The following is a 20856-nucleotide window of genomic DNA, read 5'->3' as shown; positions in this document are numbered from 1 at the left end:
TCCATTTCAAGTAGCTAATTTATTCATATGTGTGCAGTGCAAATACTGTATAATAGAACTGTCATTAGATTCTTTGTATAAGTCATATCTATGCTTCATGATGTCAGGGGTTGGTCAGGTGGTGGTAAGGTGTACCCAGCAGTGGTGGAAAAAGTATGATTTTTTTTACTTAAAGGGGAAATCCACCCATTTTCAATATTTAACTATGTCATTAATATAGCATAAAGGAGTTGTGTGGAAATAAGAAAAAAATTAAAAAAAAATTAACATTGCAAAAAAATTTAACATTGCAAAAAAATTAACATTGCAAATTACACTGTGATGACTCATCATGGTGTAATTTGCAATGTAAATTTTTTTGCAATGTTAATTTTTTTTGCAATGTTAATTTTTTTTTTAATTTTTTCTTATTTCCACACAACTCCTTTATGCTATATTAATGACATAGTTAAATATTGAAAATGGGTGGATTTCCCCTTTAAGTAAAAGTATCAATACTGCAATATAGAAATACTATGTTACAAGTAAAAATCCGGAATTCTAAATGTACTTGAGTAAAAGTACAAAAGCATTGGTATCAAAATGTACTTAAAGTACAAAAGTAAAAGTATACAAATCTTTAGAAAATAGCAGATCTACAAGCTGATGCGACGCATTGTGAGCTTGTAGATCGGCTATCTTCAAATGGCCGAAATGTATATAGGGCTGAAGTGGGTAATGTATGTTTTGTAATAATAATCAAAATCTTCAAAGTAACTAGTAACTAAAGTTTTCAAATAATTGTAGTGGAGTAAAAGTATAATATTTGCCTCTGAGATGTAGTGGAGTAGAAGTAAAAGTACTGAAAATTGGAAATACTCTAGTAACGTAAAAAAAAATACCTCCAAATTGTACTTAAGTACAGTACTTGAGTAAATGTACTTAGTTACCTTACACCACTGGTACCCAGTATACTGTTCATCAGCTCAAGTTATGCTCAAGGGAGTGTGAGTGTTTGCTCAGACCGCAGAGAAAAGATTTGAGGGAACATTAGTCAGCCGTAGTAATGCAGGATGCATGCAGGAGACTCCTGCAGTGACTGTTACTGTACTGTTCCAGCTCTCAAGTTCAAATGAGAACAAATCCACTGACTTTGCAACACTGCAGTGGGTGAATCAATGCAAACTGGGTTGAATGGGAGAATTTAAGTAGCCGTTTAGGAAGAATGGCCAATTAAGACCAGATCCACTTGTGAGGTATCCATGCATCACTAGTGCAGCTGGACAACACATCCTAAACCAGAATGGTATAGGCTGCCTGTCTGTATGCGATACACGATGAGATCTCTTTTATCAAATCCCTGGGCTCGTCAATCGGTGCAGATACTGTAAATTAACTGGAATTTTATCACTGTGGTTATGGGATTAACCCTCACAATCACAAGCGTGACTGCTAAAGCACTGTCTCTCAGCACATCACTGGCTCTGGCTGTGCTCAAACTGTCTATTTTGCTTAGGAAGGTTCCTGAGTTGAATGACCAAGTAAGTACTGTTCTGTATCTAAGCAGCAGACACGATAAGAGCAGGTCGAATTCTCTATATGCTTCTGCGAGCCTTCCTCTACTTTAGCATTTAGGGAAGGAGTTGGTTGGACGGACGGACGGACAGAAGGAAGGATTGTATAAATACTAAGAACTTGTGCCTTGCATTTAGCAAAGTAACTTAAAACAAGGAAGAGGGGTTTAATTACTTCAAATAACAAATATTTAAAAGGACAACGCATATTTCCAAAATCTAATTATGACACAAAGTTGCTGCTCATAGAAGAAAAAAGTACCTCCAACATAAAAACATACAATGCAACACATGACAACATAAAACAAATACTGAAAACATCTTAAAACCACCAGTAATTTAAAAACAAAATGCCACACAAAACAGAGGCAATAAATAAACATGAGGTAGAATAACAGCGCATAGACACTAGGGGAATCTACTAAACGATAAACATTGCCGTCAGCTATGTTTATTTATAAAGTAGTAAAACAGCTGCAGGGAGGAAGGACTTTTTAAATCTTCCAGTCTTACAGCTTGGTGTTTTAAGCCATCGATCAGAGGTAAGAATGTGAAATTCACTATGAGGATTGGATCGATTCGGCGGAATAGCAGTTTGCCTCATGCAGTAGCAGAGAAGAGTACTGGACATACAACTCAGATGGGCTAAGATGTGCCTCGCCTATGAGCTTACTGGCCCACTTTACAATTTTTTATTCATATGCAGCACGCAACAGCATACACGGACGCGTTTCGGCGTCAAGCCTTCCTCAGCATGTATCATACACACTGAGGAAGGCTTGACGCCGAAAGGCGTCCGTGTATGCTGTTGTCCGTGTTGCATATGAATTAAAAGTACCAGAAGGACTTTGGAGTGCTGGCTATTGCTTTATTTACTGTGTGTGAATCTTTGTGAGCCGTGCACCCGCAAACTGCACCATACACAGACTGAGAGTGCTCGTTGTTATTGTCTCCGCCAGGCCGAAAGTCATGGCGAGAGAGTATGTTTTCGCCCCTGTCCGTCCGTCCGTCCGTCCGTCCGTCCGTCCGTCCTTCCTGTCTGTGTGTGAACAGCTAATCTCTGGCACCGTTGGCCCGGTCGCTCCGAAACTGTGCACACACACTCCCTGGATGCCAATTCAGAACCTCTGCCCCAATTTTTTCACATGGGCCTGTTATAGCGCCACCAGGAGGCCGATTTGTGCAAAACCCTTTTTTTTTACATTACTCCTACAGATTTTATCCAAACGTCATGCAAATCGGTACACAGTATCTCTATAGTCATGTGATCAACACAAATCTGTCCGATTTCCCATATTCCATCCTCATTGCCTATGGTTGGCTTCCAAAGTTTGCAGGATTGGTCCGTTTTGAACAAAAAGCCTCAAACTATGCACGCAGCTTGCGATTTCCGTGAATTTTCACACGCACATTCCCACTAGGCCGAGGAAGAAATGCCACCCTTTTCACATTGGCCTGTTATAGCGCCACCAGCAGGTCTAATTTAGCAAAACAAATTTTTGGAACAAAATGCCTCAAATCATGAATGCAGTGTCTGATTGCCGTGAAAGACCTAAGAATAAATGGCACCCTTTTCACATTGGCCTATTTATAGCGCCACCAGGAGGCCACAATAACGTACCTGACCTGGCGGAGACCTGTGCTCCGAGGAGCACTTTTTCTAGTTTTCTATTGTGACCACTTTACAATTTGATTGAGGCAGTTTTTTGTTTTTCAAAGACAATCTATGGTAAAAAAAATAAAGAAAGAAAAAAGCAAGCCGATTGAAAACTCAGTTTTGAATCGACTGTATTCAGATATTTAGGATATTCATGGCTTTTGTTGAGATATTCAGCTTTAAGTAGGATTCGTCATGAGATAATGGCATCCATTATTGTGCCATGACTACATTCGTTGTCCTTTTAAAGGCTCCCACTGACGGAGTCATCAGAAAATGTTAATATAAATATTTGGCCACTCACCAGTGTACAGTAATGGTAAAAGAACAAACCCTTGTGGTGAGCCAGTAACAGAACAGAGTGAATCTAATAGTTTTCCATGTGTAGGCCTACTGTATGTGGGTGTCAGTGGGACAAATCTGTCGTTGACGTGAAACGATGCGCCAGATGGCGCAAAACAACACGTTCGAACAGTTCTGATAGCTATCAGTGGACCCTTTGTCAGAGTCCTGAGTATTGGGGCCATGTTGGCCATGTGCTCCAGGACATCTCTCAGGGCTTTCAGTGATCCACACAGCACTGACACAGCACTGTGAACTGGCAGCCACCTCACTATATGTAAGGTGGCTGGGTGAACTTCGGTTGGGGCTCATCCAACTGTTTCTGCAATTCATGCAGCTTGTTACCTCTGGCAGCAGAGTTACAGAGAGAGAGAAAAAAAGCCCTGAAATCCTGCTGAAACTTTTTCACCTGTTGGACAGATCTGGTTGCGTCACTAGCAGCAAGAGCAAGACGATGCGCTGTGCAATGCACCCCTAGCAACTCTGAGTTGAATTCTGCTCTAAGTTAGTTTTTTTTTAACAACTCCTTAGCGGGATCCTGTCATAACAACAGCACCATCAGTAGAAACTTCTGCAAGTTTTTTTCCCCATATAAATTCTTCTCTGTCAGCAATAGTTTAACATCCTCAAAAATGGTGTGCTGGAACAATTATGTTTTAATCTTGTTGTCATCTATGTAATGTACCTTACATAACTAATGAGTTATGAAAGGTACTTAGTGTAGATGTAATGTACTTACATAACTGTTACTTCCGTCTGTGGACTGGTAAAAACAGGACTTTCTAGCACAGCTTTGTCAACATCCTCCACAAGTGTACTTGCAATAGCTTGCAACTCCAATAGCATTACGGGTGATTTCTGATTTATACTCATTTGCGTGCCAGGGTTGTGCATCAGAAAGAGCTTGTAGCAATCTACAAGCTCACAACATGTCGTGCAGCGACATGAGCTTGTAGATTGGCACACTGTTGAGTCTAACTCAGGCTTTGGCCTTCACATTCTTTGCTGAATCTGCCTCACGCTTTCTTTTCAAAGCGGCTGTATGCCTTCTGCGTGGAGACTTAAAAGTTTTATAACGTTGACTCGCAAAAGGCACAGCATTGTACAACTGAAAACTCAAGCAGCTCATTTGATCGTTGTTAGCCATGGATACAATCTGAGCCAGTTAGGCTGAAACTAGAATACAAAAGGCACTATCTGTTGAGAATCACAGCATGATTTCATAAAGTTTTACAACAAATTGAATGGAGCTTTTCTGGAATTCAAATAAAGAAGGCCATGTTTGACCACTGGGTCACCTTTTGCTATTTTGTCTGGGAGGGAATACCAACACATTTTGCTTCCAAAATGTTACTGCTACACCTTGTGACAGTTAAGTCTGCATTGTTGAAACATTTCCACTGTCTGACTCCATCTTCCTGTCCACGTATCGGTGATGGCACAGTGATATGTTAAGCTCCATAGAGAAAGAAATGGGAAGCAATGTTAAATATAACTTTAACAATACCCGAGATGTTTTTCTGTGGATAAGGATACATTTCATTGTGTCCTTAAAAATAGAGGGTTAGGGTGCGAAATGGAAAAACAATTTATGAGCACAGTGTGCGAGTAAAGTTTACTACCTACCGTAATCATTTCGATCCGGAATAAAAGAGAATTTGCTCAAACTCATTCAGAGTTTTTGGTAATCAGAATCCTCTAACCCCCCCAAAACCCATGACTTTTCATAACTGAAAGCAATTCCAAAATGTGTAAGTTTGAATAGTTGTAATTACGTAATGTCTCTGAACAGCACGTGCCCCAAGAGAGGAAGACAGAGAGGCAGCGAGTGAGAGACAGACAGACAGAGTGTGTGTGTGTGTGTGTGTGTGTGTGTGTGTGTGTGTGTGTGTGTGTGTGTGTGTGTGTGTGTGTGTGTGTGTGTGTGTGTGTGTGTGTGTGTGTGTGTGTGTGTGTGTGTGTGTGTGTGTGTGTGTGTGTGTGTGTACGTCTAACTATGGTACACACCACTTTCTGATGAAAGAACGTCACCGTCAACAACTGATAATATGACACTTTTATTTGTAATAGTGGATCTAGTGCCTGTAGCGATGTGTGAACCGTAAATATAAATTACGAGCAGTGTGCACGTATTGAATCAAATTAAAACATTCAAGTTAAGTATAAAACGTGTGTGTGTGTGTGTGTGTGTGTGTGGGGGGGGGGGTACTCCACTGCCTACTGCTGTTTATGTGCTGAGTTGAAACAAGTCAAACGGAAACCAATTCCACCTGCTTAGCTGTGTGGCAATAAAATATAGGCCTGAAGCATATGGCCAATTCAGAAATTCTGAAATCTCTGCATTTTCCTCATAAATCCATGTTGATTTAAACGACGCGTGAGCGCGCACACGCACACGCACACGCACACGCACACGCACACACACACACACACACACACACACACACACACACACACACACACACACCTCCTGTCGACTCTTTGAAGCTCCTGATGAAGTGATGGCACTTTCGGAGGTGATTACTGGGGTATATGAAGAAGCCTGGAGGTAAGCCCATAACCATCATTATTACTGGGAGAGGAGGCAGGTGTCAAACTCGAAGACAGACATACTGGAGACAGACGGACAGACTGACAAACAGACAGACAGACAGACAGACAGACAGACAGACAGACAGACAGACAGACAGACAGACAGACAGACAGGCGTGAAAAGAGAGAGCGCTGTGACCTTTATGTGAGGAACCGGTGGAGAGAGGAATGATGGGGTGTAAAAGAGGAGGACAGACGAAAGAGGAGAGCGCTTTGGAGGATCGGAGGTGATGGACCAAGGGATCAAGATCCATCACGACAAAACACGCCCCCATTTTTCAAATGTCACTCCCTCTCTCTCTCTATTTTTTTCTCTATTCGCACCGGGCTCCGGCAGGAACCGACGACTCAAGGGATACTCATACCTGCCAACCTGCACTTATTTTGCGATCAAACTACGCAATTCTTGGTCTCGGTACGCAGGTATGAAATGCCTGCTGAAAACTACGCAATTCGGGGGATGGGCGCGGTATAACAAATAAAATAAAAAGAAGCTGCATTCGGTATTTACCCCTCCTCAGTTTAAGTAGCTTACACTGTGATGAGCACTGAGTGCTGGTAGGGGCAGAGTGCTCTTCCCCTCCCTGAGTGCTCTTCCCCCTTCCCCTCCCGTATTGTTCAATAAAAAGCATTTTAATCCCATCGCCGGCCATTTTCTTTTTTTCCTTTTTTTTGTAATGTATCAGAGTGCAATACACCCCCCAACCATTAGTGTCGCATGGTTGAAAGCATCGGAGAAAATTTGGAGAAAATGGCCGGCGATCGGATTAAAATGCTTTTTATTGCACAATACGGGAGATACGGGTACTTGTCGCGGTCCGGATCGCCTTGTAACGTCCGTGGCTCAGGGGTAAGCACTTTATATTTGAAATCTGAACGTTTATGTACATGTGAGAGTTGGCAATGTAAAAAAAAAATCGAACACCACCATAAAGCAGGGACTCTAAGCACCAGTCATGTTCAGGGCTACGCAAACAGATGAATTTTACTTCATCAATTCATTCCATCGTCCCAAAACTCCCCGCCCCACGCACCTTTTGAGCGGCCACCCGCGGCCGCTCCATGGTCGCTGGATTTTGACCCGGGGCGATTGTGGTTTTAGGACGACAGACCCCACATTCAACCCGTGTGCGTGCCGTGTGCGCTACTCGGCGCAGAGAAAGAGGGTTTTCGTCACACAGTGAATGAGCTACTTTTCCCACCACTGTCTTATTATTAATTATGACATTATTTTGCCATAAATGAGCGTGCCTTGTTTCATAGACTGTAAGTGTTGCTCTCTCTCTCTCTTCATTTATTATTATAATGACCATGAGCGGTCTGGTGTTTATGTATTATTATATTACTTATTATTATAATGACCATGTGCGAATGCGCGATGACGTCATCGTTTCTCAAAATCTCCGGATTACATGTCCACACAGATCCACTGAAACGCATGTTTTGGAAAACCTTCACTTATTTATCCGTTTACAAAAATATCCGTTTTAGCGGCCAAAAACACCGTTTGCGTGTGGCTGAAAGCAAGGCCGTAGCAGACGGGGGGGACGGGGGGGACTCGTCGTGGGACGTATTTGGGCCACGGGGAAAAAGAGGAGGGAAAAAAAGCCTCAAATGAGGCCGGCACTAACCTAACCCTAATCCTAACCCTAAAACCGAGATAAATAAACCAAAGACTGGGGGGAAAACTGACCCAATCCGCCCAGAACCGCGGAAAGTTTTGGTGCATGAGGCGCGTGGGCCGGTACAAATATGTCCCCCCCAACTGGGAATAGCTTCCGACGGCTCTGGCTGAAAGGCCCTAACGCACACAAAAATGTGCGTTTAGAAAAAGATCCATGTACGTGTAGCCTAGGCCTAAAACAGACCGTGAAAAGCATTGACCGTGACACACTGACTGCAGAGGTATTGTAAATGGGATGTGAGACTGTAATAATAACTAAGAACAAACTACTTAAGTGACCGTAATGTTATGAAACATTGCTAAATATGTCCGTTTAATGTCATGTACTAGTTTCGTGCATTGTTTGATTGATTGGTCTCTTTTTGAGACCTACTATGATGTGTGATAAACAACTAACGTAGCAAATAATTCTGTTATTTCAGCGAGCCCTGTTGCATCACTTTCACGTTACCGTAGGACTGGTCCAAAAGACAATAATGTCCGACGAAGACGACAAAGAGAGGGATCACAGTACTCCTCCTGTCACTAAAAAGAAGAGAGTCCACGCTCCCCAGAAATTCCTCCACAATACCAAAAAGAATGGCCAGGTCTTCGCCCCTCACTCAGCATTACCAAACCATCCATTTTGCCTGGTGTGCAATTATAATGACATCAGCCACCAAGGAGCTTCAGGTAATGAGATACACTTTTGAAACCTTCCTCTGAGGTGTCATAGCAGCAACCGTAGTGAGAATGAAACAGGAGTAACGTGTCTCCGCGACTGCTATTGTGGTGTATGAAGCCCGGGTTTATACTTTGTCACACAACGGTGTATGTTGTGATACTGTAGGTGATGGCTTATGTAGCTCTACAGTAAGTGTAAGTTCAATAAGGAAGATCTCTCTCCCACACTTTCATCGTTATTGCTGGGGATGCTTCACAGGTTTCTCCCTATTAAAAGCTAATCTTATAAGTTAACTGTTAACGGAGTATAATTGCCAAAATGTTTTATCTTTTATTCAATAACACTTTCGTTTGCAACAACTTGAGCTCTCCTTTTATTGAAATGGTGCTGTTAACACATTGGGTGCCAGAATTTTATAATAACAGATTACGTTCGGTGCCAGAAATCTCACCGTTGCGCTGCGCTGCGCTGTTTAAAGCTGTAGACTCCACGACGAGCAATCCATGAAAAACAATGCATGTGTGTAGGGTGCGCGATGGTCCTGGCTAAAGCCTGGAACAACAACATGTCTCACGCGAGTCACCATTGCGGAGCGATCGCGCACCGAGAATTACTCGTTTTGCCCACTGTAAAAAGTTAAGGAGATACAGAGGTTTTTAGCAAGGAGATAGAGTGGAAGCGGATGGGAGCCAGATTTTTTGGCACAGTGATCCATCTGTCCCTTACTTCTTAGAGTGTTCATGGGTGATTCCAGGGCTGCGCTAGCCCCCCCCCCTTGTGGAAAAAAGGGCTTTTTTGGCACTCCACGGGTGTTTGCAAAAACGTAATATTTCGGTTTTGGCACTCATTGTGTTAACATCAGACCCTAAACATGAATTATAGTTCCACCAAAGCCTTTTGGTTGAAAATCCAGCCACAACCGATAAATCAGCACAGAAGAATTATCAACATGGTATTCCTGCCATCATGCACGACAGCGCACGAGTGTGGTACATTTTCCCCCAAGGTTGGCAGCTCCGCATACTGCACATTGCGAGTTCTTTTCCAGGACAGCGTGATACGATATTCCACTCCCACTCCCCCATCCACACTTATGCAACATCCAAAAACAACCACAGAGGATGCTCTTCAGTGGAGATGATGGGAATATAGCAGCTAGATATGTACCCTGTTCCTCCCATGCATCATCGGCTCTGCGGTACAAACCGCTGGGGTGGGTGGGTGGGGGGTTTTATACCTTGGTGTTTGTGCATAATGCATATACAGTAGAGTCAAGACCTTCTGACACTGTTCATGCTTTCCTGTGATTCAAAGGTTTAGTTCTGCACCACCTCTACAAACACACACACACACACACACACACACACACACACACACACACACACACACACACACACACACACACACACACACACACACACACACACACACACACACACACACACACACACACACACACACACACACACACACACACACACACACACACACACACACACCTCTGACAACTGAATCCATGTGGTGCTCTGCGCAAAGTTACATGAACTTTAGGTGAAATCTCCAGTGCACACATCAGCACTGACACATGATGCACACATGCACATACTGTACAGTACATGTAGACTCACACAAATATTATACACGTATAAACACAGACACTATGCGCGTACACAGTCACACACACACACACACACACACACACACACACACACACACACACACACACACACACACACACACACACACACACACACACACACACACACACACACACACACACACACACACACACACACACACACACACACACACACACACACACACACACACACACACACACACACAATCAGTGTGTAGGGACCAGAATATATTGTTTTAGTGAGCAGAGAAAACACAGTGGAATAATAAAGGATTTCCTGTGTACACGTCTGTGTGCAATATTTCAGCTACCCATAATCCCACGTGTTCATGTTCACGGTTGCTTATACTTCGAAAACGCCTCAGGATCAAACACGCTCACGATGCCTTCCAAATAACCCACGGCATTTCCACATCTCTCGTTCTCTCGCTCACTCTCTCTCTCTTTCTCTGTCTCTCTCAAACTCACCCATGCTGCTACTTGTCCTTGCTTGCTTCTCTTATTCACAGATCCTTGTGTTGTCTTGCCTTCCTGGCATGCTCATGGTGTTCTGCACCATGCAGAATTTGTGTTAATAAAACCAAGTTCAGTAACCTAAACGCGAATACAAAGGTCAGCGGTCGAAGACTGTGTGAGATGTACTTCTTAACTTCAACTTTCAACTTTATTTGTTCATGGAGCGCAACCGGTTTTACAGCAAGCACATTGCTGCAAGACATAAATATATATAACAAATAAAATACATAGGGTAGGTCTTGGATCAAAAGACTCTGGGAAAACAACAGTGGTCTCACGTTGACCTTCTCAATCACAAAAAAAAGTATAAATTGCTCTGTTTCAAGGCAACAGTATACATTCAGTACCAATATAAATAAAAACAGAGAACAATTCAACACTTTTATGTAAAAACAAACGTAAGTAATGTCATCATAAACAACAAGGGGAGAAGATCTTCACCTGCAGCAGGCACCCCCTGCCGATGGGTTCCCAGATTGGATGATCATAAACAACACGACATCATCAAACATCACTGCCATCTACCTGAGTTCTGCATTATCAAGCTACCAAAAACATAGGAAACACCTCAGTAATTGAGGGACATGAATATTGAAAGCCCCCAAACAGATATACAGTATACTTAAAATCAGGAATCACGCCACTTCACTTTTATCTAACTAATCTGAGTGAGAGTATCCGTTTGGATCGAAGTCAAAAGAAAGTAGCTCATATTGATCTTCAGGCTGGCAAAGGTCTCTGAACACCGCTGAGAACATTCAGCAGCTCAGACTAGACACTCTCACTGTCTGAGAAGGATTACAGCAAATGGTGCATTGCAATATTTATATATCAACCACGTCATAATAGGCGAACATTCTGCGAAAACAGCCCAAGATGTGGGTCTGCTGTTGTGTTAAAGCAGAGATACAGTGACTTAGACAGTTTTTAAATAATAGCGGCATTTGCCAGTTTAATGATGCCGAAGACGAATTCAGGTAATGACTTTGATCTCACTGGAAAGGAAATAATCGGGCTTAAGATTTTGACACAATCACATGCCATGAAGCTGAAAAAGCTTGCCATGAATATGCACAAAGACCAAAGCTCCACACAACATATTACAGTCATTAGCCGTGGAACCGTGAAATTGTCATTTAACTGCCCTGTTGCAGAAGCTAGACTCCTAATGTGGACACTTTGCGAAGAACTTAGTCACTGAGGTCAATGATGACAAATCCATGAAGACGAATCCCAACTAAAGTGCTAGAGGCCCCTGAGAGTGCACAAGAAATTGTAACATCTTATAGATTAATGGCAGGCCCTTAAGTGACCTAGCTACATACTCGACGTAGAAGATTTTTGAAACATTCTAAGAACACGAATCTGGCACAAAACATTTTCAGATGGGGGGTTCCGGGACACATACATATTAATTTGGGGGTCCATGACATGAAAATATTTGAGAACCACTGGTTTAAATAATAATTAGCCCAAATAAGCAACTACACTTTATAAACGAGCCCCAAAAAACCACCAATATTTACAAGCAACTTTACAGAAAAACAAGCCGCTTATAATCAGCGGACATGGCAACACTGTCCCGTGCTATATACTCTCGCAACTGCCATCTAATGGATGAATAGGTATATAGGCCTATACGTTCTCTTATAAACGTATAGACTATGCTAGGTGTAATAGCGAGCGTAAGGCCGTCCTCACCCCTGACGCACGTGAAAACCCATCTACGGGAACCTTGAACGTCCCTTAAAACGTTGCCACAACTGGTGTTTAAAGCTCCATCAATCCCCATCATTCTAAAGTGCTTCAATAGCTGAAGGATAGGGTTTGGGTTAGGATTTGGGTTATAACAATTGGATGCTAGGACCATTATCTTTCCCTTTCCATCACTCCCTCTCTTTCCTTTCACCATGTCAGTTGAAGTAGGTCAATAGCAAGCCCAGTGGGAAGGTAAACACAAACACTAGCCCTTTGTACATTCTATGGCACCAGGCAGCTTCTCCTCCCTCCAGTCTTGATTGTGGGTATAAATATATTGCACCATTGTCTGCACCGTTTCTCTCTGCCTTTGCATGTTGGCCTTTGTTCCATGTGGATCCTGTAGTATTTAATAGTAATTAAAAAAAAACTAGTCTGGGGGAATATCATTGTTGATCTGACATCGTCAGACGAAGAGTGAAAAGGTCTTTTGAGCGTTGAACAACAGCATGCAAAAACAAAGCGCAGATGCAGTACACCCAATTAAAACAATCTTTAAAAGTAAACTGTTTTTATTTTTTATCAAATAACAGCCTTCAAACGCCAACATTCGCCTAACAACTCACAGATGTCAGTGCAAATTGGCATATGATATGCCCATATATGCACTGGACAGGGCAGTGCAAATCGGCGCAAAGCATCGTTGTTTTTAGGAAACTATTTCTGTTGTGTGTGACGTCAGACCAGAGCTGATCAGCGAGAGAGTGACATAGAGAGAGGGAGGTGGGCGAGAGAGGGAGGAGGAGAGAGAGGGAAAGAGGAAAGGAGAGAGAGGGAGAGCGGGATAGGGGAAGGAGGGAGGGAGGAAGGGAGAGGAAGGGACCATGCAAGAACCTGGCCAATGCTGGGTACTGTAACCTGAAAACACGCTGATGACGCATCGCATTGCGGCCCTTTGTCAACTTTGTTGACCCCGGCAACTCCCGCTGTGCAAGGTGCTTGACCGTATTAAAGTATCACTTATATGAAAATTATAATATACTAGGATCCTTGCAAGACAAATGTCTGTGAGTGTCCAGCATGTTGTAGATTTTCTACAAAGTACTAGACCCGCCCTCTATCAATTTTGATACTTGACCATATATGTCATAAAATGAGAAATGATAAAATGCTTCATAATGTGAATATTATAGCTACAATTAAACATATTATATGCATTATAAGTATGTTTGTACTATATAAACATATAATACTATATGTATTATAGACATGGGCTTCATAGAAAGTGTTACCAAATGTTTCTTTCACAGAGACAATTCCGTGTACACGCAAACATACCTGACAATAAAAAACTATTCTGATTTGAGAGAGTACACTGCAGTAGATCTTTGCAGGTACTAGGTGGAGGACAGCTGCCGGAGAGACACAGGAATAGGGAGGGACAGCGAGTGCATTTCGCCCCGGCAGATGCCGCTGCCAAGTAACTGCACTCGCTCCTTCTGGGAATAGGGGCGTCGTTTTTTGCCAGCTATACCGCTGTGCTGTTAGTCTGTGACAGGGATGAGGTGACGACAAGAGGAAGGCGGCAGACGGAGGTTCAGCAATAACAAGGTTCGTACACGAGAGCACAGCATGTCAGGGCGTGAGGTGAGAGAGCGTGAGTGAACGAAAGACAGACAGACAGGCAGGCAGTCAAGAGGGCAGATAACTACTGTAACAGAGAGAGAGAGAGAGAGGGGGGGGGGGGCAGAGAGGGTCGCTAAGAGGTTAAGCACACACACTTATACCCACGGTTAAAGCCTGCACCCTCCCATATTATCCCTGCCCTTACCCCCTGCACGGCCACATGCCAAGAAATCCGATTTGCCAACTTTAGGAAGCTGTGTGTGACAGCCAATTACTGGGGAGAGGGCTCCCAGTGGAGTCACCTCCTCACCTTGCAGCCAAAACACCTGCCTGTCAGACAGTCATGGAAGGCAGAGAGATGGAACAACACAGAGAGAGACAGGGAGGAGACTAGCGAAAGCCAGCTAGAGTGGTTCACAAATGTTCCTGCACACTCTTATTGTTTTTTTTAATATATATTTATATATATAAAAATATATACATATAAATCAGTGCTATTGAACACCCTTTACGTCTGTGTGTGTGTGTGTGTGTGTGTGTGTGTGTGTTACAAATATTGAACCAATGTAAAGTATTAAAAAGTGCTTCTGACCTGACTAAACCTCCTCCATTGTATCCTCAAACTGTCGTTCAAACCTCCAACTTAGGTTTTTTTCCCCATCTGATTTCATTCTAATCAATGATGGACAAAACAACGATCTCCACATTAATGGTCAAAAATCTCCTAACGCCACTTGAGCTGTATTTGGGTAACACCTACGTCTGCACACACCACACAAACATTGTTTAAATGGCAATTCCTTCACAGTACAGAGGAGTGCACTTTTCTAGTGTATTTCTCAGTTTGTTTTGAATTACTTTTGTTCTGAGAACTTGGTGCATTACCCATTACAATAGTACTTTGAGGCCAGTGACGTCAAACATTCGGAACCCGTGCTCATTTTCTCTGTACTTATTCAATTTTTTTTTTGTAAAATCAGATTATTTGTCTTCATAATTACATTTTATTTTCCATTTTCTCTAATTGTACCTTTTCTAACTTTTTTTGTTAAATCATATTATTTGTCTTTATTATTAGATTTGTTTCCATGTTCTCTAATTGTACTTTTTGTCTATTGAAATAACCAGGTTCCCCCTCAGGTATTAACAAAGTCTTATCTTAATGGTTCAGTTCCCTCTGTCAGCTCACTCATAGTAAGTTGCACTGCATAGGAGTGCACATTCACTACAGAGTCAGTGTGCAGTGTTCAGAGTGTATTCTGTACTAGGGCTGGCACAGCAGGTACCCACCTGCAGTTTGGTCTCATGTTCCACAGCAGGAGACTTGTCTCTCTTGGGAGGAAGGTAAAGTTCCCATTTGCCGTACTCCTTCTTGGTGTATGGGTGAGATTGGCTGTCCCATCCATCTAGTGAGATGGAGAGAGAGAGGAGAGTGAGAAACATATAGACACAAAAGACAGACAGATAGATACACTTAAACCGACACAGGAAGAGAGAGCGGGGGAGAGAAACAAGACTGGGTGAAACCTAGTATATGGCTGGACAGCAATGGAATAAGTTGTTTCCAACTTTATTGTGTTATTTGACATTCTGAATGTATTGTCACAGTGCACGACCTTGTTAAAGTATATTTCAATAACTGAGACAATGGCCATTAACTCTTCAGAGCTTACTGTTTAATCACACTCACACAGAACAATAAAACTCTCTTCACTCCGACCCAGGGGTCATATCACCATGTCGGCTGGTGATGGACATTTTCTAAACTAAATTTTGGAGACCTGGTTCTGCCAGACCCAAAATTAAGTCCTAGTATGTAACACACCTACAAACCACTTTATAACTGAAGTTCATGATGTCATGAATAGTTCGTGACGAAAGGGGACGTCACAAACTTTTTTTTGGCTGGGGCCGGAGGACAAATGGCCCCTGCCCATGTATGGACGAAACAGGTACAAAGCCTCATGGTACAAAGCCTCCATACATGGAGGAAACAGGTACAAAACATGCACTACGTCACGGCTAAGCCGGACTTCACATGACGTGTCAGCCTGTGTATACCCATGTATGGACGAAAGGGGGACAGACTTTTTTGGCTGGGGCCGGAGGACAAATGGCTCCTGCCCATGTATGGACGAAACAGATACCCATGTATGGACGAAAGGGTCACAGACTTTTTTGGCTGGGGCCGGAGGACAAATGACCCCTGCCCATGTATGGACGAAACAGATACAAAGCCTCATGTAAGCCCGACCCCTTGGGTCTGGCAATTATAATAGTACCAGACTAGCCCTAAATGTTAACTAGTGGTCTTCTAACGTGCCATAGTGTTAATGTGCTACACATTTTAAAATGATCATATTTCTGCATTAATTAAATCGGTGTAGAAAACCTGGAGACTGGTAAGTCAGCCACTGTATAATGGCTGTATACAGGCATCAATGCAGCATGTGCCATAGTGTCAATGTGCTACACATTTTAAAATGATCGTATTTCTGCATTAATTAAAATCGGTGTAGAAAACCTGGAGACTGGCAAGTCAGCCACTGTATAATGGCTGTATACAGGCATCAATGCAGCATGTGCCATAGTGTCAATGTGCTACACATTTTTAAAATGATCGTATTTCTGCATTAATTAAAATCGGTGTAGAAAACCTGGAGACTGGCAAGTCAGCCACTGTATAATGGCTGTCAATGCATCAATGCAGCAAGGCCCAAGTCTATTCCATGGTTGGGATTTCAATCATTTGTCAGAGCATTCATCGCACATGACATGAACAAAATGAGAAGATTATAATAAAAAGAAATGTCATTCATTACTATTTTTTATCAAAGATCACACCGACATGGATAAGTCTCACCACGGATCCTTTGTCCACGTACTGTACGGATACATTGATAACCCCTGCTGTAGACCACGCAGTAAGCGGGACGTCACAACAGCTTGACCCTGTCGAAAAGCTTGTCAAGTACAGCACACACTGTCACAGCAGTGTCAGATGTAGATGCTGCAATGATGAAGTAAATACAGGAGGTGTAATATCAACATAGTGTCGATACGTTTTTTTTAATTCTTATCTTGTATCTATATTTATTTGCATGACTTGTCCTTTTCGGAGTTAAAAACCCCCAAAACAAAACACAAATTCCTTGATTTGACTGTCCTAAAGGGGACTATTTTCAGATCAGACCAGGAGTCAAGCAAAGGGCTAAAACTAAGTATGGTAGGCTACCCAGAGATGGTGTATTTATTAAGGCGCCCCATCTCTGGAGCCACGTGTTCTCCAGTAAGCCTGCACAATAAGTCTGCCTTAACTTCAACCTTCTATACTTAGTAAACTAGTACTTAGTTGACCGGGGTCGCCTATGTCCGCTCTACACCAAATCTCTTCACCGAAAATAGGCAATCTAAAAGCTCACAACACATTGCAACCCGACACATTGCGAGCTTGTAGATCTGCTATTTCCGACAAATAGAATAAGGATTCTATAGGGTTCAAGTGGTTAAAACCCTGTATACTTCACTGACTGGAGTCCCCCAGGGGTCTATACTAAGCCCCCTCCTTCCCCCCCCTCTTCACTAAATGTAGCCGACCTACAAGCTCGCAATGCGGTGCGTTGCAACATGTTGTGAGCTTGCGGATTATCTACTTTGTCAGAATCAAGAATAGGGATGCTAAGGTTCACGTGGTAAACCGCAAGATTGCTACAGTCTCCGAGTTGAATAAACAGATTTTTATTTTATCTTCTGTGTCCCAGCCATGCCATCTCCCTGACAGCTTCCCTACCATCTCTCCTATAGGAGAGAAAAGACAGTGTGAAAAGACAGCCCCTCAACGGCTGTGAAATTATGTGGGTGGTGGTGGCTGGTCCCAGAGTGCAGCATTCACATTCAAGTAGAACTTTATTTATCTCTCAGGAAATTGCGGTTGCCAAAACACAAAACACAGCCAGGGAAAAGTACAGCACGAGTACAAAAGTAAGTAATTAAGTACAACAGAGAAAGAACAACAGAAACACAATCCAAAAGTTCCAATCTACAGAGAACAACGTTTTGTGTGCAGAGAGTTTCGACACAGTGGTTCTGTTAGTGGGGATTAGAAGTTTCCTAACCCAGCAAATGCAGCCTTTAGAGGACTGTAGCGGAAGAGAAGCACCAGAACAATTTAGTCAAAGTGCACACACACACACACACACACACACACACACACACACACACACACACACACACACACACACACACACACACACACACACACACACACACACACACACACACACACACACACACACACACACACACACAGTTCTAGCGACACACCCTGACAAATGGAGCTGTAATAAACCAGTATATTTTACACATCTTTAATACTGCAGAATATAAAACACTTTCAAAAACACTACATCAATCAGGCCTGTGTGTGCATCTAAGCGTGCATGCGCACAAACGTGCATGTGCAAGTGTTGAGGTGTGTGTGTGTGTGTGTGTGTGTGTGTGTGTGTGTGTGTGTGTGTGTGAGTGTGTACAGTACAGTGTTTGTGAAGAAATTCTTTTTCCAGCAATAGAGCCAGTCAAGCATGCTGTAGCTCTGAATCAGGTTAACTGGAATGACATAATGGTTGATACCTGCGTGGTGGGTTAAGTGCTGTGTGGTGGGCTATGGGCTATATCAGGGGTGGGCAACTTTGTAGATGGTGAGGGCCACAAAATTTCCTCAATCACTCTGGGGGGCCGCATTGTTTATCAGCAGGGACCCCCCCCCCCCGTTGGCAAAACGGTCCGGGGTCCGCGGTTCGGACCAAAATGCCAGGGCTGAATTTTGGTCCCAGTCCGCCCCAGTTTATCGGCACTCTCGCCAGTAGTACCCCATTACTCAAAAAGCCCATAATAGTCACATATGTGATAAATAAGGGATATTAACTATTATTATTTGTTATAACTTTGTTTTTATTTAGCATTTAGTAATGCTTCTATCAACTTACTACAGCTGTACTGCTAAACAAAACTTCACATTCCTGAGTATGCCTTTCAGAGTATTGCTGTAACCTTGGCTTAAAAATATACAAAAATGAACACTAGAATTATAGTTAATAAGGCTTCTATTAAAATAAACGAGAGCGCACTCTACTGGTGGACTGTTGTAATTAAAATGGTTCATGGAAAGTTGCATGTTTGGAACAGTTGAAGGCAATAGTTCTTATATGATATGTTTAGATTACTTTGTTTTTCTTTGAGATAAAAAAAAAAAAAAAAAAAAAAACGTATTTTTGGGGGGGGGGGGGGGGATTTTGGCCTGGGGCCGCATTGAGTGACGGCCCGCGGGCCGCCAGTTGCCCATCCCTGGGCTATATGGTAGGTTAAGGGCTGGGTGGTGGGCTATAGGCTGGATGGTGGGCTATGGGCTGGGTGGTGGGCTATGGGCTGGGTGCTAAGCTATGGGCTATGTGGTAGGTTAAGGGCTGGGTGGTGGGCTATAGGCTGGATGGTGGGCTATGGGCTGGGTGCTAAGCTATGGGCTATGTGGTAGGTTAAGGGCTGGGTGGTGGGCTATAGGCTGGATGGTGGGCTATGGGCTGGGTGCTAAGCTATGGGCTATGTGGTAGGTTAAGGGCTGGGTGGTGGGCTATAGGCTGGATGGTGGGCTATGGGCTCGGTGGGTGGGCTATTGGCTATGTGGTAGGTTAAGGGCTGGGTGGTGGGCTATAGGCTGGATGGTGGGCTATGGGCTGGGTGCTAAGCTATGGGCTATGTGGTAGGTTAAGGGCTGGGTGGTGGGCTATAGGCTGGATGGTGGGCTATGGGCTCGGTGGGTGGGCTATTGGCTATGTGGTAGGTTAAGGGCTGGGTGGTGGGCTAATGGCTGGGTGCTATAGGCTATGGGCTTGGTGGTGGTCTATGGGCTGGGTGCTAGGCTATGGGCTGGGTGGTGGTCTATGGGCTGGGTGCTAGGCTATGGGCTGGGTGGTGGGCTAATGGCTGGGTGCGAGGCTATGGGCTGGGTGGTGGGCTATGGGCTGGGTGGTGGGCTATGGGCTGGGTGCTAGGCTATGGGCTGGGTGGTGGGCTAAGGGCTGGGTGGTGGGCTATGGGCTGGGTGCTAGGCTATGGGCTGGGTGGTGGGCTAATGGCTGGGTGCGAGGCTATGGTCTGGGTGGTGGGCTAATGGCTGGGTGCGAGGCTATGGGCTGGGTGGTGGGCTAATGGCTGGGTAATAGGCTATGGTCTGGGTGGTGGGCTAATGGCTGGGTGCTAGGCTATGGTCTGGGTGGTGGGCTAATGGCTGGGTGCTAGGCTATGGTCTGGGTGGTGGGTTAATGGCTGGGTGCTAGGCTATGGGCTGGGTGCTAGGCTATGGGCTGGGTGCTAGGCTATGGTCTGGGTGGTGGGATAATGGCTGGGTGCTAGGCTATGGTCTGGGTGGTGGGATAATGGCTGGGTGCTAGGCTATGGTCTGGGTGGTGGGATAATGGCTGGGTGCTAGGCTATGGTCTGGGTGGTGGGATAATGGCTGGGTGCTAGGCTATGGGCTGGGTGGTGGGATAATGGCTGGGTGCTAGGCTATGGGCTGGGTGGTGGGATAAGGCAGTGGTTTTCAAACATGTTGTGCCCTTAAGGCACCAATGGTGTAAAGTAGCGAAGTACAATTACTTCGTTACTGTACTTAAGTACAACTTTTGAGAATTTGTACTTTTAATGAGTATTTTTATTTTGCTGTACGTTTACTTTTACTCCGTTACATTTACGAGAAAAAAAACGTACTTTTACTCCACTACATTAAAATTGGACACCTCGTTACTCGCTACAAATTAAAATCATGATATAATATCAGTCTCATCTATTGGATTATCTGACTGCGCGCAAGAACAACAGCCGGGGCTCAGA

General features: G+C 43.7%; 1 protein-coding gene across 1 annotated transcript in view; it reads right to left on the bottom strand.

Moving 5' to 3' along the window:
• Positions 1-20856, bottom strand: part of gbe1a (glucan (1,4-alpha-), branching enzyme 1a) — a 183382-nt gene that overhangs the window by 110936 nt on the left and 51590 nt on the right. The window contains exon 3 of the mRNA XM_080436613.1: positions 15262-15377. Coding sequence (XP_080292739.1) covers positions 15262-15377 — 116 coding nt within the window. The remainder of the gene's footprint in view (positions 1-15261; positions 15378-20856) is intronic.

Source organism: Gymnoscopelus braueri (genome assembly GCF_963280865.1).
Source record: "Gymnoscopelus braueri genome assembly, chromosome: 8".
Taxonomy (NCBI): Eukaryota; Metazoa; Chordata; class Actinopteri; order Myctophiformes; family Myctophidae; genus Gymnoscopelus; species Gymnoscopelus braueri.
The sequence above is the reverse complement of the archived record's forward strand: the minus strand, read 5'-3'. Positions and strand labels throughout refer to the sequence as shown.